Source organism: Convolutriloba macropyga, chromosome 3 (assembly GCF_964194025.1).
Source record: "Convolutriloba macropyga chromosome 3, txConMacr16.3, whole genome shotgun sequence".
In the NCBI taxonomy this organism is placed as follows: domain Eukaryota; kingdom Metazoa; phylum Xenacoelomorpha; order Acoela; family Convolutidae; genus Convolutriloba; species Convolutriloba macropyga.
The window spans coordinates 40129763-40154802 of NC_134470.1; the positions used below are offsets into that span (position 1 = coordinate 40129763).

General features: G+C 32.3%; 1 protein-coding gene across 1 annotated transcript in view; it reads right to left on the reverse strand.

The window, feature by feature from the left end:
* Nucleotides 1-25040, reverse strand: part of LOC142336201 (uncharacterized) — a 108849-nt gene that overhangs the window by 2634 nt on the left and 81175 nt on the right. Inside the window, exons 7-9 of the mRNA XM_075384856.1 lie at nt 12144-12305; nt 11533-11747; nt 3764-4123 (exon numbers count right to left, since the gene is read on the reverse strand). Of these exons, the coding sequence (XP_075240971.1) occupies nt 3764-4123; nt 11533-11747; nt 12144-12305 (737 nt within the window). The remainder of the gene's footprint in view (nt 1-3763; nt 4124-11532; nt 11748-12143; nt 12306-25040) is intronic.

The following is a 25040-nucleotide window of genomic DNA, read 5'->3' on the forward strand; positions in this document are numbered from 1 at the left end:
GCCGTAATTAAAACGAAGTTGTGACGCAATTGTTACTGATCTATGAGGTAATTGCGACAATTTTATGGCTAATTTTGGACGATAGGGTTTAGTTTTCTTTTTGTCGTGACAAATTTATGCTCAGAGAGAACACTTGAATCGGTGACGTGAAAGATTTTGTTTTAAAGAAGAATTATGGAAGTTTAAAATTGTAAAAATACGGAAGAATGGGATTGTTAGGAATTTAGATAAAAAATAGATGATGTCAATATCGCGTAATTTTTATATATTTTATATAATTATTAACTAAAATTCTGTGAGACTGCGTACAATTTGGGTATTTTTTCAACAATCTTAATCAAAATTGGGTGTTTTCGAGCAAACGAGTTCTAGCTTATTTGTGGCAATTTTTTTTGGCAAGATTTGGTTGTTTTTGGTGGACAAGAATTGGTTTTTGCAACGATTGGTTACTTTTTGGCAAATATTAGGTACTGTTATAAAGATTAAGTATACCCTATTTTCATCCATTTTCCAGAGGCGGAGTTAAAAAAAGAGTGAGAACAATAGACCTGTCAAATCATTAAAATTACCCAAGACGGATTGCATCCAAGTGTGATAATTGACTTCCCACTCTAATGCACGCCAGATCATCTTTTCTACTTTTAAAAATCTGTCTGCAGAACTTTCACTTTCAAACACTGTATTTGCGCATAATTTTTTTCTGTTATGAGCATTTTTTACTTCAATTATTAATAAAGCTTTTCTTTGAATAAAACACAAGTTTAGGAAGTTTTTCAAAAATACTTATATAAGCCACTTTTTCGAAGTTTTCATTTTTTTTTTAAATTTTAGAAAAATTCCTTTGATGAGAAAATGTAATAAGCAAGAAACCGACATTTTGAGAGTTTTTTTGGTATGATGAAATGGTGATTTTTTTAACCCTAAGAAGTTACACGTTTTGGTTTTTCCGAAGTTTCAGCTTCCAAAACCTGAAAAATCAAACTATTACTTTTCTGGAATTGTGTGTTACAGCACATCTTTAGCGTAATTTTTAACTTAGAATCTAATGGCCATAATTTTAAAGTCGAGAATAGAAGACAAATTTGTATTTTTCCGTAGTTTTAGAATCCGAAACCTGAATCCAAAATTTTTTGAAGCAGTGTGATCAAACACATCTTTTTACATCGCGCCTGTAAACGTACTGCAAAATTCTTGTTTCCGAAGAACTAAAAAGCTATTTCGGTTCAGCACAATAAAAAACAGCCAACTTTTCATTTTTCTGTTCTGCTTCTATTTTGTATAATAGAAATGACTTACGTGGAACGGGAAATGGAAGAGGTCCTGGAGAAAAGGAATCTTCACTGAAGGGATTAGAGATGACAACTTAGGCCTGCAGTAAAGGGAGATTGAAACTGTCTCAAGAAAGGAATAAAAGCTAGCTGTAGTTGATTTGCTGAGTAGAAAGAAAGAGAAAAGAAGAAAGATAAAATTGACTTTTGTAGGTGCGCTATGACAGAAAAGACATAAATATTAAGCAACTATGAAGTAATTAATACGTTATTACGAGTATGATTTAATCACGTGATCTGTACACACTTTGATAAAATATTAATAGTCATATCGCTAGTAGTGTGGCTTACTCTTTCTTGAAATGAGTTCAGTGACCTCATACATTACCGCAGAATCCATAACTTTGACAACAATATAACATACTGGACTAAACTTTGTTCACACGGTTTCAGCGACCCCCTGCAAGGATAGAATTATCTAATTTGCGGTAATTAAAACGAAGTTGTAACGCAATTGTTACTGATCTATGAGGTAATGCGACATTTTTATGGCTAATTTTGGACGATAAGGTTTAGTTTTCTATTTGTCGTGACAAATTTATGCTCATAAAGGACACTTGAATCGGTGACTTGAAAGATTTTGTTTTAATTGAGAATTTTGAAAGTTTAAATTTGTAAAAATACGGAAGAATGGGATTGTTAGGAATTTAGATAAAAAAACAGATGATGTCAATATCGCGTAGTTTTTGATATATTTTATATAATTATTAACTAAAATTCTGTGAGATTGCGTACTATTTGGGTATTTTTCAACAATCTTAATTAAAATTGGGTATTTTTGAGCAGACAAGATATAGCTACTTTGTGGCAAAATTTTTTTCCCGCAAGATTTGGTTGTTTTTTGTTGGCAAGAATTGGGTTTTTGCTATGATTGGTTACTTTTTGCCACATATTGGTGGGCACAAATTGGCTATTTATTGCAGAGATTAGGTTTTTTGGCAAAGATTAGCAATTTATTTGCAAACATTGGATATTTTTTAGCAAGAATGAAATAATTTGTGCTAGAACTAGACAAATTGGGGCAAAAGTTGGCAGTTTTTTTAGCAACCAAGTCTGGAAATTGTGTAGCATCATTTGGTTTTTTTGGCATCAATTGGCTATTTTTGGCAAGATTTGGGTAATATTGGCAAAAATTGATTTTTTTTGGCAAGAATTGGTTATTTTTTGCTTCAATCTGTTGATTTTTGGCAAAATTGTTGGTTGTTTTTGCTAGGGTTGTGTAAATTGCTGCTAGATTTGGTTACTTGTTGGAAAAAATTGTTTTTTGGTAAAAAAATTTATTTCTTAGCAAAAAGTAGGTATTTTTCGGCAACAATTGATTATTTTTGCAAGATTTGGCTCTTCGTCAGCAAGATTTGCGTACTTCTGGCAACAATTGGGTATCTTTTGGTGGGAAGTTTTAATAGGTTTAATGATTTTTATTATTTTAAGCACTTGAAATCAAAGTTAAAAACTTTAATCGATTATTAGAATAATGTTGTCTTGCTTAGGAAAATTTGTTTAAGGTTTCGGGCTTTCGAAAATGAAGCTTCAGAGAATAAAACCAGAAATTGCCAGAGACTGTCAAAATGTTGGTTTGTTGCTTATTGCTTTATCACATCTTGATGAATAAAAAAAATTGAAAAGTTGAAAAAATTGAAAACTTGAAAACGTTTTTTCCCAATTTTCTTAAAATATTAACTCATTCGAAACAAAGCTTCATTAAAAATTGAAAAAATATTGATAATAAAAAAAGTTATGCGCAAGTAAAATGTTTGAAAGTGAAATTTCTGCATATAGATTTTATTAAATTGATAAAATTATCTGATGTACATTGGAGCGAAAAATCAATTATCACACTTGGACGCATCTCCTCTTGGGTAATTATGATAATTTGACAGGTTTATTGTTCTCACTCTCTTTTAAATACATCTCTGGAATATTGGTGAAAATAGGCTTCAGTTAATCTTTATATATGAAGGTTACGTATAGCCTATTTTAATCAATTTTCCAAAGAACTGGTAAAAATTTATTTTACTTTCTATCTCCTGCGGAACTTTCACTCTCAAACAATTTATTTGCGCATAAATTTTTCTGTTATCAATAATTTTTTTTTCGATTTTAAATGAAGCTTTTCTTCGCATAAAGTACAAGTTTAGGAAGTTTTTTTAAAAAAACGTCTTGAAGAAACTTTTTTGACGTTTTCATTTTTTTTCAATTCTTTTAAATCCTCATGATGTGAAATTGTAATAGGCAAGAAACCGACTTTTTGACAGTTTCTTTGGAAGCATTAAATGGTGTTTTAACCCTAAGAAGTTACACGTTTTGTGTGCCTACACAGGTACGCCCTTTTTGACCCTTCACTCGTGCTCACATACAACTACTAGAAGAGCACATTTCATTGGTCTGGTATAGGTTAAACATATTTTGATCATAAGAGACAGATGTTAACTTACATGTCTCAGTCGTGTGCAATGACCAATTGAAACACTGTTATGTGCTATTTTGTTGGGTCTGCAGCAACAGCAGTACGATGCATAGGAGCATGATGCCGCAGGCCAATTTCCAGGTGATGACGTCACTGCTGATGAAGGAGATGATGCAATAGCTCGTGACGTCGCGCGTGGTGATGCCGTAACAAGATGTGATGATGTTTGGAGGTTGTTTGAAAACTGGCGCCTCCGCTGGCGAAGTAGTCGCTTTTTTCTGCGACATCTGCGAAGAGAAAGATTGACGACAGCGAATTCGATGAGAGCAAGGAAGACGAAGAGAAGACAGATCGCCATCCATAAATCGATTGCTTTGATGTAGGACACCTGGGAAGACATCACGTTCGAAATGAGTACGGAATACTTAATACAATACAAATAATTCCAAACCTCACTTGACTTAGAAGGTCTAGCAACCATAATGTAATTAAAATATTGAATTGGGATATAAAATCAGGTCATAGGATAAGACGACAACCAGTACAAGCCAATGTATGCTGGCATTTCTTTTTAACGTGTTCCAACCTGAAGTTTGTCTGGCACAAAATGTTCCAAAAAGGTCAGTGCGCCTCAGTGCGTGGCATTTGACATGAATGAGCACACTTTTATCACACAATAAAGTAAGAAAACAAAATGAAATGTTTGTTTTCTGTCAAACTTTTTCAAAAATCTCAGTTTTAAATTTTTATATGTAAAGTTGGAGAAAAAATTCTTGCGCGCAAACTACAGAAATTCTTTTAGCAATGGGGTTGAACTGTAATAATGTTCTCATTCCACAAATCAGTGGATCTCAGCAAGTAATGTTGCAGATCATTTTTCAAGCCATAGATTTACAAAATACAAAAAATTTTTATAACCTATCGGAAAAAATAGTAGTAGCAGAAGTGGAAATGCCAGTCAAGTTACAAAAATAAAGGTGTTTAATTATCATTTTTCATCATTCCACAACTTCAGCATTGTTTCATGAAAACCGCGTTTCCATTATGCATATTAACAAATGGATAAAATTCAAGAAAACAAACACTAATAAATTGAAACCTCGAGAGTTTTATCGGTACAACAGTAAATAAAAATTTGCCTTTAGATCGGAAAAAAACGACATTTTGCAGTTTTTTATACAATACCAAACTCCAGAAGTTTATCAAACAGTGAAAAAATTTTATGAGGAACGGAGAATGTAGAAGAGTAAAAATGTTTTTAAAGCAAAATTGACATAATGAAATCAAGAGAAGCAGAGCTGTAATTGCAACACATTTGAGAACAAAATTAGGTACCTAATGAACTCAATATTCAATAAAGCTTTAATGAACAGAAAAAATATAAAGATGAAACAAGGAGGCTCGGTGATGTGCTTTCGCACATAATGTTCCGACCCCGCTCATCCACACTTTTAGCTTAATTGTCTACCAAATGATGAACAGATGGACGAAGCTCACAAAATCATATATAGTTCCAAAACAATAACGGGTGTACAAAAATTGCTTTAAACTCAAATCACTAAATAAATACAAAAATGTACCTGTTAGAGGGCCTACGGGACCTGCCAATAAAAAGACTACGAGACAAGACAAATAACAAAATCAAATATAAACAACAAGCATTAATTACTACCATAATTCAAAATATCTTTTAAAAAAAACCTAAAAAAGTCGAAAAAGCATCTGCTAAAACTAAACAAGAACTTTGTACGTTTTTAGATAAGATAGAGAATCTGCCCTCAATTAACACTAGGTAACAATAAGAAGAAAAGGGCCAAGTTAAAAATTAAGCTTTAATTTTTTGAAAAGAATTGGTTTCAAAGTCAGGAAAAGCATTAGCTTTTAAATGAAATCAAGGAATTGCTTTATTTGTAATCTATAAAGAGCCATAAAGGTCTGTAATTATCCCTATTAATTCATTAATTCAACGACTAAACAGCACAATTATTTTTTTCGAGAAAACGGTTTCGAAGCCGTGTAGAGCATAATCTATTCACTGAAAACATTAGATATTTTCAATTGCGTTTTGTCAACATCAACAATGTGATATGTCAATTTCAGTGGTGGGACTACTTAATAATAAGCCAAAACTAACACAAGGGGGCAAATTTAAAAAAAAACTTTATTTTGAAACAATTACTTTTAAACTCGTGAAAACCATACGCTATCGAAATAAATCGTCCAATATTCTCAATCAAACGTCGTCAGCATAGGAAACAATTGAGGTTAGTAATTAGCGTTGAAATCGTACAACAAAAATGAAAAACACAGCAAACAAAAGAGTTATTTTTATTAAATTTTACGAGAAAACAGTTTCGGAGCCGCGTAGAGCATAATCTACACAACCAAAAAAACAAATATGATCAATTTTGTTTTCTCAACACAAAAATGTGATATATTACATGCCATTGATGAAACTACTAAACAATAGGAGAAAAAGGACAAAAGGGCCAACTTAACTTAATTTTATTTGAAATAAATTATTATTCTTCGCATGAAAACCACCAGCTAACAACTTAAACCGGCTATAATTCTCCCCTAAATTTTCATAGAATGTCTTTGCCAGCATTCGGAATACGTCTTATGTCTACAAAAAGAACGTCAAAAAAAGTCCAAAAAATAATTCAATTTTTCCGAGAAAACGATGTGGAAACTGTTAAAACTATAATTTTTTCACTAAAAACACTAGATATATACAAATGAACTTTTTTTCAATAAAAATATTAGTAGAGGTGAATTTTGAATGAAACGGTTAGGTATCAAATAGACGAAAAGGAAGGAGAATTCAAATTTAAACTTATGTCCATTTTGTTAGAAATCAACTAATATAAATCATAAAAAGCATTAGCAAGGGTCTGAAATATTTAAACATTTCTATCTACACTACTAAAGGAAGCTATTACGAGGGATAGATATTAAATAGAATGTGTCATACGTCCGAAAAGAGAACGGAAAATATCGACAAATTTAAATATTCCCATGAGCTTTGCGAGAAAATGGTGTCGAAGCCGTTAAAACTATAATCTGTTCATAAAAATTTCAGCATTTTTCCCTTGAGACTTGTTGCAACATCAGTAATGGGATATAAGAACTGTTTCAAATGTGACCAATTTAACAAGAGAAAAAATAACCACAAAATTATGCAAAGATTGAAGAATCAAAGAAAAAACTTAATAAAAACTATGGAGTCAAAGCCAAGGAATCACTCCATAAAACAAACCCAAGGCCTCAAATAATGGCCAACATATAGTTCACAAAAAACGTATTTAAATTTGTCTCTGCAGAAATTGAGCTATATTTTGTTTAACAATAATAAAATATAAAAGAGAAAAAGCAACAAAAATATCTAATAATTAGGGCAGCCTTAAAATTTCAACTGACACACACTAGATAGATTATCCCATAACTCCTTCTAAAGCCGGTTGGATTACAAAGAACGATACTAAGTCATAAGACTTAAAAGTACCCAATAATGGAATTTGATTTTCAAAAAATCTGGTCGATAATTAACATCAAAGAACAAAAAAACCGAAAAAATTTCCGAAAAAGACAGCACCCAAAAGCAATCAGAACAAGATTTGGATTGTAAGACTCGTCGATTAGCCCAAAACCAGGCATGCCAATGCTGCCACTATTTGTTCAAACATGTAATTTCTCATAGTTTTTTTAAGATGTGAATAATTTGACAAATAAAAAACAAAAATAAATGATTCATTTTGGTTAATTATCGTGGAAATTTAGCAAAAAAACCGTAAAACTTTTATTCTAGAAAACCCTCTGAAGTAACGGAAGTAGAAATAAATCTCTGTGGAGTTTCCACAGTTTGCTCGAATAATTTTCATGTCTATACTTACGTCAAGTTGAAATAAAGTGGGCTAAAGTTGCAAAATTGGTGCAATATTTGTTAAAAAAATTGCTGAATTGTAAAAAAAACTTAGCTAAAATTTTCGTCGAAAAGTTTGATGAGATGGTTCAGAAATACCCTTTCAGCATGGATAAAAAATTTAAGCCTCGTTAACTCCTCGAAATTTAAAAAAATCTTTTTTAATTCCGAATTCTACACTGGACGAGCTTTTCATTGATACTACTGAAAGCTCTATGGGATGAAAATATAGATCGGCCAAATTTAATTGAACAAAAAAACCAAATTGAGTATATAGTTCCCCACTAAAATTGGCTATTGTTTAAACTTAGCAAAAGAACGCGCGTTTAAAATCTCACAAGTAGACTAGAGGCATAAATTTTAAAGATTGTCTAACAATGTTCGTAATTATTTTAGCAGCAGCCAATTTGCATCAGAATGTTAAAAAATTCAACGAAAAGACGATAAATACAGACAGCAATGTGGCAATTTCTAAGTTAAATGAAATTATTGAAAAGATGGCGATAAATTTTTTTACCAAGTTGTTGCCCAATTAACACAAAGTTTTAATGCCTGTAAACTATTGGTATAAATTTTGGTGAAGAAACTGTGTCAGATCGTTTGGTTGACTAAAACAATTAATGAATTAAATCTGTTTATATCACCGACTTCTTAAAATAGTTCTCCGGGAAATCAATTCAATTGCTCGGGAGCTTGAATGTGATACCTCGTAACTTTCTTAAAAAAATGAGCTACCCCGGTCAAGGTGTGAGCGTTAAAAATCGCTAAAAAATGTAACAATTGCAATGAATGCGGTGAAAAAATGTAAGATTTGAGATTTTTAGCGGTGAATGCGGTTAATGCGGTGAAAAAAACATTCACCGCTAAAAATCGCTAATCTCACAAAAATTCAACGCATATGTTTTACATAAGGCATAGTGAATCTGATTTAAATTCCGAAAGAATATACTAAGAGTAAGTGTGAGGTGGAGCAGTGGATGAAGAAGAGACTGACATACAGAAGGTAAGAGGTTCGAACCCGTGTACGGGAGTTTAATTTTTTGATAAGAATTGCGGTGAATGCGGTGAAAAAAAAATTCACCGCTAAAAATCGCAAATCTTAAAAAAATTCACCGCAAATCTTGCAAAATTTCACCGATTTCACTGCTTTCATCGCCAAAAAATGCAAGCGCTTTGCGGTGAAAATTTTTTATTTTCACCGCTATTCACCGCAATTCTTAATTTATTTTTCTGTCGAAACCTCGACCCGGGTACTATCTGATCTCAAAATAAATTTTGCAAATTTTCACCAAATCCAATTGAGGGCAAGTTTTTTTAAAAAAAGAGAAAAACACTTCAACAGTACAAAAAGAGACCTATTTTTGATTCACGACTTTGCACATGGTTAAAATCCAACCTCGACATCACGTTTGCAATGCCCTCATCAGATTTAAATTTATGGTAGAATTTCATCCAAATTCTTCTATTAAATGCCAGGACTTTTTTGTCAGCTAACAAATGTTAATACAAGAAATGATCAGAATTTCAAACCAAGTAAGATTATTCAAAAGGAGATAGAGCGGAAAGATCAACTGAGACAAGAATTTGAACACTGCATTTAATGGAAAAATGTATAGAATGCACAACAACAATTTGAACAGACCAGATTTGGAAAAAAAAGAAGAAGAAGCAATGAAACGCCAGAAAGCTTTAGATGGACATAGTTAATAAAAATCTGTAATATCTAACTTCCAAAACAAAGAACCCGTATTTTCTGATAATGTCGATGAATGAATTTCAGTCAAGAGTAGACTCTCTTCTGGTGTTGGTTGCTCTCATGAAAATATAACAATAGTTAACTTTGAAATTAATAGTCCTCGAACTCTGAATTCGATAGTTAAATTGCCTACAAATCTGCTTAGAACTTTCGAAACAATTCGTTCTCTCAAAAGTTAAACATCTACGGAGAAGGACAATATTAGTTACATTTATACAAACGTTGTATCGCATACCAGATCGCCATATTTTACAATTTGAATCAGAATGAGCAGAGAAAAGGATTTGTTTCCCATCAAAGGGGCCAAAATTGTGCCATTTTCTTATGACCCAGACAAAATGAGCTATAGCAAAAATGGAAAAACTTCTTGTGATCCACACTTGAATTCTACAATTTTTCGATTATTACATTTTGTGATAACCAGAGCAATACGGGTTTAGAAAAAAGGAGGTAGTGTGGATGCTATTATCCAGACGCTTGAGGTAATTAGTATCACTAAAAAAGTTTTGGATACCGTTAACTTAAAACTGCTTCTGGAAAAACAAAACTTGAGCGCTACTGAAAAAAGGGTAAAACGTTACACCAATTGAACTCCAATTTTTGTGAGAGATTACTTTTCGCACAAGTGATTGGCATCAAATTCATGCATAAAAATTTTTGTAGGGTACCACAGGGATAATTTTTGGGCCCTAATTGTTCATCATACACAATAATTGGACAATATTGCGCTAATCAGAGGCAATAGAGTGCTCTATATTATTTTGCGCCAGAGTTTAAGGTTTAAAGAAGTGGACTTTTTGTATTGAACTCTTTTCTTTAATCCAGCAAAAACAAAAATTTTTGTTTTTCATAACAAACAACAAAGGCGGCAAATATGTATTTCTAGTTGAACAAGTAACTTAAAAATGGAATCTGCTAAATAACTTGACGTTACTATTGATGAAGAATTAAATTTAATTGATTATGTTTTCTTTTATTCAGTAAAAATTCAGGAAATGTCGAAGTGATTCGACAAATGAGAGATGTTTTAATAAGAGACCAACTTCATCTCTTTTATAACTATTGTATTATATTGTGGACACAAGTTTGGAATTTAGCATTTGTAAACTGTTCAAAACACCGTCGAAAAAATTATTAAAATTTAAAAAAGGATTATTCGAACAATATTTTTTCTTTGTCACAAGTACATAATTAGTTAGTACAATCACGGTAAGTATAAAATATAAGCCGTACATGGACTTTGTGCGTATGAAAGCGAGAAAGTTAGTGTTGGAGCGCATTCGGGATGAAATTCCTAGAACTGTTAGATCTAGTTTTATAAAAAGAAGAATGGAAGACAATATAGTTTTCTCGTATTAATTCTAAGGCGTTCAAATTATTAGTAGCAGGGCCAAATTTAAACACAGTGTAATAAAAATAGGTCTACAAAGCAATGGCTCTTTTTTAATAGAAGCACAATTAATGTCAGGAAATATCTTGTGGGTTTCAAACAAAAAGATTTTTTATTGTTTTTGAAGTTATTTCTTGATTACATACTTTTTTATACTTTATCATATAGTTCAACTGTTTACTGTTTTGTGCAATACATTATGGAACAATGTAAAATGCAAGTGATTGTAGTTTTTGTGCTGTGTTCCATAACAAGTAATTTATTGCGTATTTTTATGAGTATTATTTTTATTATTATTATTATTTTTTTTATTATTATTATTATTATTATTATTATTATTATTATTATATTTATTATTATCAATAATATTATTATTATTGTTATTATTGTTTTATTATCATTATTATTATTATTATTATTATTATTATTATTATTATTATTATTATTACTATTATTATTATTGTTATTATTATTATTATTATTATTATTATTATTAGTATTGTTATTATTATTATTATTATTATTATTATTTTTATTATTATTATTATTATTATTATTATTATTATTATTACTGTTATTATTATTATTATTATTATTATTATTATTATTATTATTATTATTATTATTATTATTATTATTATTATTATTATTATTATTATTATTATGTAATGATATAAGTGTTAATGATCCACGACAAATCTTGCAATCCAATGGGATTGCAAAAAATACCTTCGGCAACGACTGCAGGGCACCGGAGCTTTGTGTGGTCATAGTGAGGACAGTTGTGATTCCGAGAGCCACTCGGGCGGGAGAGGCCTCGGCTGAGATCCAGAATGAGACCCAGGACAGGATGACAATAAGGAGACTGGGGATGTATGTCTGGATGATGTAGTAGCCCATCTGACGAGACAGGTAGAAACGGGCCTCCAAGCATGGATAGGAACCTGAAGACCATATAGGATGTCGTTGGACAGCTTTAATTTAAATCAAAAAGTTGTAATCATTGTGGTAACCCTGAAACAGTAGCTGATGTTGTAATAATTTCTTGTTGCTATTACAGCAGTTGCATAACTCATCATCTTTCAATAACTTGTTATAACAAATTTTGGAAAGATGATGAGTTATGCAACTGCTGTAAAGTCAACCTAGGGAAATAAAGTAAGAAATACCCCCCCCCCCCCCCCCCCCCCCCCAGGTCGACTTTATAAAGTCGACCTCTCAACTAGGGTAGCACCTCATCCATCAGAAGGGAAAAATTAACAAGATTTATAGACTTGATCATTTTTGTTCATTTGTTCATAGCCCTCTTTGAAGTGTACTGTTGATGACGTGGTGAGTACCTGTGGTGTAAACTCTGGTACAGTTGAAGTATGTGAGGTTGATGAGGTCAAATTGAGGCAGGTTTATGGTCTTGTCTAGAGTCACCGAGGAGGAAGAGGGGTTGGTGCCATTTGTCATCTCCTGTTCCCATCGGAACTCCATCCCATCTGTCGTATAGGCATCTAGGCACGCCAACCTTTACAGTTATCAAAATTCTTGAAAAGCCTTGTAGGGGGGAAGGGGCAATATTGACTATACAAATGCACTGACCACACGTGTTGAGGAATTTTGTTTTTCACTTTTAAGAAATCGTCGTTTTTTAATCGTTTTCCTTAGACAAAAACCATCAAAGACCTTACGTGTTAATCGTCGTTTTGTTCGTTTTTTCGTCGTTGTTTCTTTTGTATGAAACGATTGTTAAAGCACCTAGTTAAAGTCGAGTTAAAGTACTTCGGGAGTCCATATAGGTTCTTTTCATAGCAAATTAAAGACGAGCACGGTCTTTTCATGGGCTGAGAGAGAGACTCCTTTGGAAAAAAAACAATTGAGTCCAGCATTTTCTTTTCATGAATCTATTACATTCCAACATCTCTGAAACACACAATGATGGAAAAACTGATCTGACGACTTCCCTTTCGGAAAATTTATACATATTTGCAAGTTATAATTAGAATAGAAAATTTCAATCTATCAAATAACATTTTTGAGGGAATCTGAAAAAGTTTGAGATTATTTTAATGTTTTCAGAAAAAGCAAAAATAATTAATTGTTTATAATTTCAGCAGTACTTTTTAACTAAACTATAAAATAAATAAAAAAGGAACCAGAAACCAAGCTTGCAGATTTTCAGAGGCTCAAAAACTGCAGAATTTGTCTTTCATTTTCTCAAAATGTCAGATCTGCATGCTAAGTGTTACGTTTTTTTAAATCAATTTCTTGGAAACAATAATAAAGTTTTAAAATGAAAAAAAAAACAAACTGAATTTGTTTAACTTTTTATAGGTATTGGTAAGGCATGCACAGTATTTTTCAGGCTCCTAACGAAAATTGGAGGCAAACATACACTGTATTAGGATACGTTCAAGCAAAAAACTCATAGTCAGAGAACCACAGCAAAATCAATTTATTGTTTCAACCCCACTTCGTGGGGAGAAGAACTATATACTCAAATTGTTTTTTTCTTTTTCCTATGTTTTTGGTAAACAAAATCTGAATTCAAAACTGTTGTTTATTTTTGATCAAATTAGGAAAAATTTTGTGTTCCTCAAAACGAAGCAGCAAAAAAAGCAGCAAAATAGTTTTGGTCTCATCTGGAAGTTTACAATCTATAAGATTCGATTTCTATTGGAGAGGGCTTTTGACCTTATTTTGATATTTCTTTTTGGTTTTGCTCGCGCCATTTAGAGACAAGTCCTTTTTCAACTCAAAGTACATTTAAATTTAAAAATGCCATTTATAACAAAATTCTGCTTAATGAACAATTATTTTATTTTCAGGGAACCTTTCTTCAAATTTTTTGTTTGTTTTCGATTCTGTGTTTTCTTGTTTAATGGTTTTTTTTGTTTTTCAGTTTTGCCTGCATTTGTTGCATATATCTAGTCCCATGTCTTAGCCTTAATAGTTAGTAAAAAAATTAGCTTTGTAAAAAGAAATAAGTGAACCTACTTAATGCTTTGAATGCATACTTAATGGTTGTTGGGACGTTGAAGATAAAATTTTGAAAAAAATTGGACGTTAGCCGTATTTAAACTAAATTCCGTAATCCTACAGTTCTCTTCCGCTACCAACAGGTCAGTTATCCTTAATATTCAATCAAAAATCATGCTGATTAGCGTTTTCATCGTCTACAAATTTGTTTTATAACTTTAATTCTACTAGTTTTTCCTAAAACTTTGAGATTTTTTGACTTTTGTTCATAATTTTGTTTCTTTTTAGAAGCCATTTCAGCTTATAACAATAAAACTGAAAGTTACTATTTGCTTCGAAAACACTGTTAGTTGAACGTAAAGAAAATGATCGCAAAGTAGCATTTACTTTTAACGGCCTTCAGGCACTTTTCAATTGAGTTTTGGGTTTTTGCCCCTAACTGGTTTTATTATGTAGTCGTAAGAAGTTTTCTGATTAGTGATGTCTCAAAAGCTTCCCTTTCTTGAGGCCAAGAAACCTATTCAATGCAAGGAATTGATTCAAGGAACCTATTAAAACTCTAAGCTATCAACCAAGTCAGTTGATAGCTAAGAGTTCGAATTATTTTTTTTAATTTGCTTTCAAAGTTTTTCCTTTTTTCTTTCGGTTAACTTATAAAGTCTGATAAATTATAGGCCTCATCCGCTTTTTTGAGACTTAAACTTTAACCTATTAATTGTTCATATACAGCCGATGTTTTATATCTTGTTCAGCAAGCGTTTTCTTCAGAAATTTTTTATTGTTAGTTTTTTGTGCTTCTTTTTGTTGTCCCTTAAAAGTTTGCATTAATAACAAGTCCATTGATTATTAAATGAGACCCAAGTTAATATATACATATTTATATTTATAAATTGACTGATAAAAAGAATACTTAAATGAATAATATATAGAATATTGAGACTTAAACTTTAACCTATTAATTGTTCATATACAGCCGATGTTTTATATCTTGTTCAGCAAGCGTTTTCTTCAGAAATTTTTTATTGTTAGATTTTTGTGCTTCTTTTTGATGTCCCTTAAAAGTTTGCATTAATAACAAGTCCATTGATTATTAAATGAGACCCAAGTTAATATATACATATTTATATTAATAAATTGACTGATAAAAAGAATACTTAAATGAATAATATATAGAATATTCAGAAAATAGCTGATGACCTCTGTTATATATATATATATATATATATATATATATATATATATATATATATATATATATATATATATATATATATATATTCATATATACATATATATATATATATATATATATATATATATATTGACGTAGAAAATAAAAATAATATTAAATGAATTTTATATAGTATTCAAAAAATAGCTGATGAACTTTGTTATCGAGTGAATAAAAGAGCAACTTATCTAGCGGAAAAAAGCGTCTTATTTAGCCAATGAGAATCGAGTTTTTCTAAACTATCAAATAGGCATAAAATGCGTTTTATTTTACGCAGAAAGCTGAGAAAAAGTTTATAGAACATAATTTTAAGTAAAGCTGATTATGAAATGTTTTAGATAAGGCGGTTTTATTTTTAATATTTTTCGGTTTGGAGTGACCTAGATTGAATTGGTGACCAATCTTAAGACTGAGATCTGCCAAAAAGAAAAGCTAAACTTGCCGCTTCAAGTTTATGTTGCTTTTTGCCTAGAACGTTTTAGGAACGAATTACCTTTGCCTTGATATCGTGAGATTAAGTTTACTCTTAAACTTTGACGATTGTGTGTTTTATTACCTTTAACGTTAATGGCTTCAAAAGTTTGTGCTTTTGTAATATTTTTGTGAAGTTTTCTGCATTTTCGCATCTCGAGTCATTTTGTCGTCTTGGTTATTTTGTCATCTCTTTTGTAACAAAAAAGCTAAATTTTCTTTTGAGAAACAATTCATTTAGAGTACAAAGATTGGTTGTCAGATCAATTTCCCAAAAATATTTTCGAATTACTTTATCTAGATAACTCCAAAAAACTCGAAAAGATACACTAGCTTTGTTGATAAATGCTTAATTTTCAAAACTCTAATAACGTGTTACAATTAGTTTTGAATCACAAAAAAGATAGGATCAGCTATTTCATTGGGTTTCAAAGCTGAAACAATCGGAAGAAACTCATCGCCAAAATGAACAATAGTGGTCGTTCTTTGCAGTTATTTCTCTGCGTTTAGGAAAAAAAATGGCACCAAAAATATGACGCAACAAAGAAATATTTTTGTTCAAGAAATTGACATTTTTGCCCTTAAAATGGCAGAGTGCAGAGCCCGTTGGTTTTTGGGCTCTATTAGCTGAATTTTCAATTGCATTAAATTAATTTTTCATGGATGAGAATATAACACCTAGGATGTTTACAGTACAACTAATCGATTCACATGAGATTCAACTATCTACTTCTACTAGACTGACTGAAGTCAGGCATGCAAGCACTATATATAAGAGAATAGAGTAGTCTCAGTCTCTGATTGATTGGAGGTGTACATTCAGTATTTCATCTGCTACAATATATAGATAGGAGTCTCATCATAGCAGGCTGATCTATCGTAGATCTCAGTCTAACCCGACATTGGACATTGGTCGCCTTTTTCAAGATTCTCGGAGTTGTTTAAATTTCCGTCGGTTTTACAACTATAAAAGTACTTAAAGTTGGGGATGGGAAAAGTTGTCCAGATAACCAACAGTTGTTCATAACTATCTTAATCAAAGCAGATGAACAAGTTATTATTGATTTTGCCAGATTGCCTCATTTCAATCGAATGATTACTTGGAATGAGCTGAGCGGGATTATCTTGGAAAGTTGAACTACACATGATAACTTGAAATATGACAATAGTTTTGAGTTGGAGCTTCGAAGTAGACTTCTAACATACCACCGCTACAGACTAAACATATACAGAGCCGGACTTCTGAGTTTGCAAAATCATTGACATTAAATAAAGCCTTGAAAGGGTTTGAGCCGAGTTGTTCAACCTGGAAACAATTTACAGTGGCTTTGCGTGTTAACTTTGAACAAATTTCTGGTCAGTTGAAATTGGATAGCCGGGATAAACTTTTACCAATGTTTTGAGAAATAGTTTGGCAACCATGAAAAGGAGGAGTTGAAATTTGTGGGTGACGAGACACTCAAATGAGCTTTCTTATTAGTCTGAATTTGACAATTTGGAGACTGCATGAATCAGAGGAGAAATGTAAGACAACATATGTGTTTTGAATAGAGCCATCAAATATTGGTACTGTTTGAAATATCTCCTTTCTCATCCTAGATTTAGCACAGCCTTCTTTATATGCTTGAAGCTAAGACAGGGCAGATTGAAAAGTACCCTGAAATTTAACCCTACCTTAATCCGACCATAATTTTCTGTCTACCCCATTGTCAAATACCCTATAGCATTGCTTATAATTCCCTCGCACCCTTAGCCATAACCCTAACTTGCTGTCCAAGCAAAATGCTAATGCTATCACACAACATCGAAAGACAGATTAACCAAAGCAAATATTTGAACAGTAAATCGAACTCAAATTTTTAACTTCAATTTGAACTGACCAACCAGTTTAAAGAACGCATTTTAAGATAAAACAATGAGAAATTAAAAATGGATTCAAACCGATTTGATTTTGATAGATTTATATCAAGATCCACAAACAACTGAGGTATGGCCAAGAGAATTAATGTCACTTTTAAGCCTAATACCGACTGAATTTAAGCGATAAGGACAGTTTTCAATTTCGATGAACAGTTCTTTCGATCTAATGTTCACTCGCCCAAATGAATATACCAGCCTCTGTGTTTGGGTACAGTTTGTTTACGACTGAAGGGTGGGTTTTGGAAGAGAGCTCATTATGGTACACAAAGAGCTTTAATTATGTAGAGCCGCACCGAAGAATTTAGGTTCAAAAGTGTATTTCAAAGCACCAAATTACCACATGATTCAGTTTAATGCGTTTAATGTACACTCGGAGGCCAGGTTAAATTTTGCGTTCGGTCCCTTGAGACCCTAGTTATTAACCCCCACCCTCTTTCTTTCATACTTGCCTGATGGAATTTTACAATTCTCCAGACTCCAGACCAAATTTAGAGATCTTTTTTCTTCTTTAATGTACCATGATAAGCCTAAATCATAGCATGATCACAATACTGGACAGCGTAAAAATTCAGAATTGAAAATGAATGATTCAGTGCTAAGTTTGTTTGAGTCCATACCGCGCAGTTATTTTTATGGAACAAAGATTAGCAAGAATGGAAAATGTCACCCAGATTGGACAAAACGAGAAAATTGTTTGCAATCGGATGTTCGATATAATCAATGCTGATTGCATAATCAGGCGACAGTTCGAAAATGTGACAAAACAACTTATGTAATAATGAATTAAGCGGTCAACGAGGACAATGTCATATTTTATAATTGCACGTTTCCAATATAATGTGATGCAATCTGCTCTGTAATAGCGACTGTTCAAAAGTGTCAACATTAAATCATTGAAAATTTTCAACATGTTGCAGCATGCTGCCCCGGCACTAAAAATCTGTAAGAATTAGGAAAATCTTGCAGGAAGCATTCCCGGGTCGAGGATTTTTGTGCCAAAATTATGTAAGATAAGCGGTAACTAGCGTTGACAAGTCGCAAATTCTGCGCTGTTTTCTTACATAATTTTGCGTTGAGTGCATTGAATTTAGAGACAAAAATTCAACGAGTTCAGCGCAAAATTATGCAAGAAATTCGTGGCCAATTTCCCGACGTGTCAACGCTAGTTACCGCTTATCTTGCTTAATTTTTCGTTTCTAAGCGTAAACCTTACATAATTTTGCGTTGCAATTAGCGTAGATCTTAGCTAATTTTGCGTTGAATTTAGCGTTGATCTTACGAAAATTGAACGCGTAGACCTCTGGATTAATAGACTGTATAACGGCTGCCCTGCAGCATGTTTGTCACCTCTTCTACCACTGTGCCACAGTACCTTAGGTTTCTTAATAACCGCACTCCTTATAAATTGGACTGTAACATCACGTTGCATTTAATTTTTGTCGTTTCAAAGCGTAGATCCTACATAACTTTGCGGTTTACACACACACACACACACACACACACACACACACACACTCACACATAAATCAATACCTAGTCCACCAATTTAAGTAAAATTAAGGCTAAACTAAACGCAAAATTATGAAACACCCACACTTCGAAACGCAAAATTATGTAGGAGTAGCCGTTAATGCCTTGAATTTATATAAGATCTACGCTTGAGCGTAGATCCTACAAGAATTCAACGCATTCACAACCAACGCGTTCACCACCAATTTGTCGTTTTAGCGTTGACACGTCGGCCCGGGTTTTAAATACATGTATGATCATATGTTTCTTTTATGAGGAGTCGAAATAGCAGATTAGTTTTTTACATAAGAGGAAAATCTTCGTTTGATTTAGTCTGTATTGTTCTATAAATTTTTTTTGAAAGAGTCAGAAATGAGATGCATTCAGTGCCAGTGAGAAACTAAGGCAGGTAAATAGCTAGGGGATAGAACTTAGACTGAGGAGGGCAACTAAATACCACAAAGCACTAAGTAGATGCCTGGTGTATACTTAAATTGAACGTCAGAATTAATTTAGCAACACTTAAGTTTAGCATGCAAACAACTCAATTTGACGCGATTTCGAATTTTATCAAGTTTTTAAAACCCTACACTAGCGTTCTTGTCCTGCAAAGAAATTGCGACATTACGCAATGGTAACTTACCAGAATGTCCATCAAAGATTCACAAATTCTCAAATTGCGATTTGTTTTCATTTTTCTTAAGCTAATAATAAATTTTCATTTGCGTTTAATACTAGAGACCGCAAGATGAGTTAAACTGAGTTTTCCATGCACCTAACATGAAGTTGACGAAATTTTTTGGAGGCCCCAAAATCAGTAACCTAACCAACCCCTGTTCTCCCACGTAAGAAACTTCCCCCTCCCCCTCCTACCTATCGCCAACCCCCCCCCCCCCCCGCAAAAACCACACAAACACACACACACACAAACCGCATACCTATTCCCCCACAATAATATACAATCAACGCTAAACTATTAAGCTCAAAATGATGAAAGAACTAAGCTTTGAAACGCAAAATTATATGAGATGAACCCTCAATTTAACGCAGAGTTATGTAATATATACGGCAAAAAAACCCAAATTTATGTAGGGGTAGCGGTTAATGCCTTGAATTTATGTAACATCTACGCTTGAGCATAGATCCTACATAAATGCAACCATTTCACCCCCATTTTACCTAATTTTGCGGCTACAACACTTAGGTAATTTTTCAAAAATAAATGAAATACAATCTCATTAAACACTTAAGTTTCCATTCAAGTGCTCTGATATCTAAACAGGCCACAACTCTTGAAAAAGGAGCTTAAACATTTCAAAATTTGTTCTGAGTAAAAGGAATTTAAAATATGTTCCTTTTTATAACTTATTATATATTTCAATTAGAAGGAGTCGGAAGAAATGAAAACATTTATTACATAAAGAAAAACCTATATATATATATATATATTAGTCTGGAAAATTTGCAGCAGCAGTATCAGTATCAAGAAGCATCAAGTTCAAAAGATTGTCTTCGACCTATTTTGTTCTCAAGTTCTCTCTACACATTTCTTATATTTTTTGGGTGAAAAAACTGCGACTTAGAGACTGATGACTCCTTGGATTTATGTTCTTGTGTTCTTAAAAATGAAATCAAAAAATATTTATTTGAAAATTTATTTGAAGAGTCAAAAATGAGATGCAGCTAGTACCAGTGAGAAACTAAGTCAGGCAACTATCTAGGGAACAAAACTTAGACTCAGGGGGGCAACTAAGTACCGCAAAACACTAGGCAAATGCCTGTTAAAAACAGAAATTGAACGTCAGAAATAATTTAGCATCATATAAGTTTAAGATGCAAAAAAACTCAATTTTTGACGCGATTTTGCTTTTATTCGAGTTTTTGAAAACAATTTGTTTTCACAATTCTTCCCCCACTTTGGCGTTCTTGTCCTGCAATGAAGTTGAGACAATATGCAAAGGCAATGTACCAGAATTTTCAATGTGAAGTGAATAACTTCCATCAATGATTCACAAAAAATCTCAAATTGCGATTTGTTTCCACGTTTCTAAAAGCATTTGCGTTTAAAATCAGAGAGAGAGAGAGAGAGAAACTGAGCAAAGATTGTGTTTTTTTGATATTTTTTAATCCTTGAAACTGAGTTGGAGCTCAGATGGGATGTCTACTAAAGGAGCGTATCATAATAGCTCATTTTTCCCGAAGGTAAGAACGCTGGTGTAGGGGTCCAATGGGGTAACATTGTTTTCGAAATTTGACTAAAAACAGAAACTTTGCACCAAAAATAAAATTTTCAATACGTAGAAGAAGGGATGCTAATTTAGTTTTGACATAAAAAAGTTGCAATTATCCTGGTATTCAAATTGACAGGAATCTTAGTTTCGAGGAGCAGCTGAATAAAACCTTGAAAAAGATGGCTCATGCTATGAGATCAATTTATCTTATAAGACATCAAGTTCCCCTGAACGCGCGCATTCTTCTTTTAAAATCACTTGTGCTTTCACACTTATCATTTTCGGCAATATTTTTTCAAAATTTATCTGCAAAAAACCTAAAACGCATTAATCGACAGATTAACTGGGTTATAAAGGTGTGCTTTCTACGCAAAGAGTATGACAAAGCGAGAGATCTGCTAATCCAGACAAAGACCCTACCAGCTGAGCTAATAATAGCAAAAATGTTGCTAATCAAATTTCATTATGATATCGCTAGGCCAGAAAATTCTGAAAATTTTCACGGGTATCTGAGTCTTCATCAAAATACTCGAACAAAACAATTCAAAACTAGACAAAATGCCAAAACCAGCTTTGGATTGAATTCGATTGTTCGTCAATGCGTACAAAAATGGAATAAGTTACCACAGTGGCTTCGGTTGTCAAAAAATGGAAACGTCTTTAAGAAAACGTTGAATGATTTCTTGCTCTCACAACATGAAAAAATTTCTTTGAATAGTAACGTAGGAGCTTTCAAAAGTTATTTTTGTTTTTAGTAAGAAAACAATCGAAAGAAAATTTTATTATGTGATTCTTTGTGTGAGAAAATTGTTGATGTTTATTATACTATTTTGTTTGAATGATTTGAAATATTTTTTGTTTCAGGTATTTTTAACCGTATGGGTATAATTTTAATTTACTTGTTGCAAAAAAAATCATTCACTGTATATTGCGTATGTGCATTTATGAAACTTAATTACAAATTTATCAATTAAACTAGGATGATTCCAGGTTATAGTGGCTTTATTAGATTTGTCTTCAAATTTGGGGTTATTCTTGGAACAATTTGGCTCTTTTTCGAAGGTAGTTATGATTCTTTGATTCTGCAGCCTCATATTATCTCAATTTCTTCATATGACAAATTTTTAATTTTTAGCAGACTGTAGTTTTTTGGAAAACAAAACAAGCAAAACTGTGTTCTGATTTGCGAGTTTCATTTTCTGGTGCAAAAACTCTTTAATCAAGTTCAAAGAATTAAGAGCAAATTTTTCAAAAACTAGAGCTACAATCCTTTTAGGTTAAAAACAATCAAGATCAGGTACAACTAAAACTGTTTGAATAGTTTGTTTAAAAGCAATACTTATTAAGACTGGCAAATTGATTTTCTGTTACCAAAAAAAACAAATTAGAAAACGTGTTAGGCGCTTGATCTTACATCAAATATGCGTCAAAAAACTAAAATAAGACAATACTGCTGCAGGAAATCTATAAAAATATAAAAGAAAATAACGTCTGAAAACTACACTTCCACAGTTTTTCTCGAATTGCAATTGTACCGATTTTCATTGAGCAAATCAGTTCCATCCCAGGGCTTGTATGGTTGCAGTTTGTAAATACAAATTGTGGCTACATGACCACCAATTTATGAATAGTCTTACAAACTGCTACCTAGAGTGAATTTGTTTTTGCAATCCATAATTGCTTGGTATTATTCTATGCAAGCAGTACATCTTACAAATAGGCCCCTGTGTCTCATTTATCTGTCATAGTGCAAGAATTTTTTGTCATTTGTCATAATTTTAACGTTAACACGCCTTGAGGCTCACAAGCGAACGTTTCATTCTTACTGTACAGTTGCTTCTACGTTTTATCCGCTCGAGTTGCTCTTTTAACCTCCATGTTTTAAATTTTGTACTCTTTACACGCGTTCTTATCAAATGATTTTTGCTTAGAATAGATGCGTCATTTCGCTTGCTTTTACAAATTACACCCTTTTTGTTATCCTTGATCTCTCAAAAGCATTTGACTCAATCTCACACAAAATACTAATGGAAAAATTGAAATGTTTCTGATTCGACGGAACATCTACACAATCTACACTGATTAGATCCTATTTGAAAGACAGAACTCAAAAGGTAGTTTTCTCAGGAAATGAGTCCCACTGGATTTTAAATAACAGAGGAGTGCCATAAAGCACAGTAATAGGACAATTATTGTTCAACATTTATGTGAATGATCTTCATAGAACTATTGATAAAGACAAATGTCAAGTAATCCAGTACGCCGATGACACTTTCCTCTATTCTTCTCATACCAATGAAAATATATCCAGAAATTATTTGGAAGAAAAAACATTGAAGAATTGTGTTATTACTTCCAATCACATCAATTAATGATGAACAATAAGAAGACAGAATAAATCGTGTTTGCTCCACCAAAAAAACACGAATTCCATCATATCTCAATGTTAGCGGTGTGAACATAGGAGAATCGTCGTCGGTAAAATATCTCGGAATTTAATTGGACAACAAATTAAAATTTAAAGAAGACATCGAAAGAATACTATCCAGAATGGCGTGCAGCATCAAAATCTTGAAAGATATAAGGAACTGCTTTCCCATAAAAACTAGAGTAACACTATTGAACGCGCTTGTTTTAAGTCACATTCAAAAATCATCTCTTATGCTCGTTGGTATCAAAACAAATCTCATGATAACTTTAGAAAAACAACTTATTTGGGGAATAAAAGTGTGTTTCAAAAAAAGTATGATCGCTCGACTGCTTTAAAAATAGAATCATGCCTGTTGAATTCCTTCTCAAATATCGATTCATGGTATTTTTCTTGAAAAATGTTAGGAAACGATTACAAGCTCTCAGCAGCAACAATGTATTGCAAACTTCCAATTGCAACAAGAATGCGAGAACAGGAAAATTTTATCCGGCTGTGAAAAGTAATTCGGAATTCCTCGATAAATCATTGATGCTGCAAGCCATGAAATTGTACAATGAAGTTCAATATGAACAAAGACAAGAACTCGATAAGGTTGAAAACGTTAAAGGTTTTCTGAAAAAATTCTATTTCGAGGAATATCTGAAGGACCCATAGGCATTGGAATACAGAGAATTGTTGAAGGACCTTTATTTAATTTTTCATTGTTTTTAGTTTCTTAGCTTCCAATATATTTTTTTAGTATTTTAATGTTCCAAACGTTGCAAAATATATTCTTAATGTTTTATGTATTTTAGGGTTTGTACCTTTTTTTCTGTTCAACTTCATTTAATGAAAGGAACTGTGTTTCAGAAAGAAATTTTGGGATCAAAAAATAATTGGATTTTTTAAATTTTTTTTAACAGAGAGAACAGGGACGAAAATTTCAAGTTCACTTTTTAGTCTTCCAAATGCTAAATTTATTTTTAAAAATAACAGCAAAAAAACTGTTCGTAGCCACAACTCCTTTGTTTCTCTAGATATGCTTTTTTCTGTCCTTTTTAAAACAGCACTGCGAAATTTTTAACCTTTTTATGTAATAAATCCGAAATTAAGTGACGGTAAGTTTTCAGGGAAACTAAAACATTATTTTACGGAGGAAGACAGTGCAAAAAGGAGAAATTTTGGGCTGCCACGTATGGAATTAGTTTCAAAAATAAATTTGCGTTTTTTTTCTAATTGATAATTTATTCCTTTTTGCATTTAAAATTGTGGCATTTCTATGTTTACTCTTTAGTTGTATATTTAAGATATAAAACTGTCGGAAGCGTCTGTCTCGCAAACGCGATGACACACAGAAGCAGAAAAGAGCTACTTGGGGTTAAATTGGGACAAGCAGATTTCTAAGCAAATTTCTACGCAAATATTTTGTACTAAATAAAAGACTTCGGATGTCAATATACTTCGTTTTGCTATCTTTACACGACAATTATCTCCCACG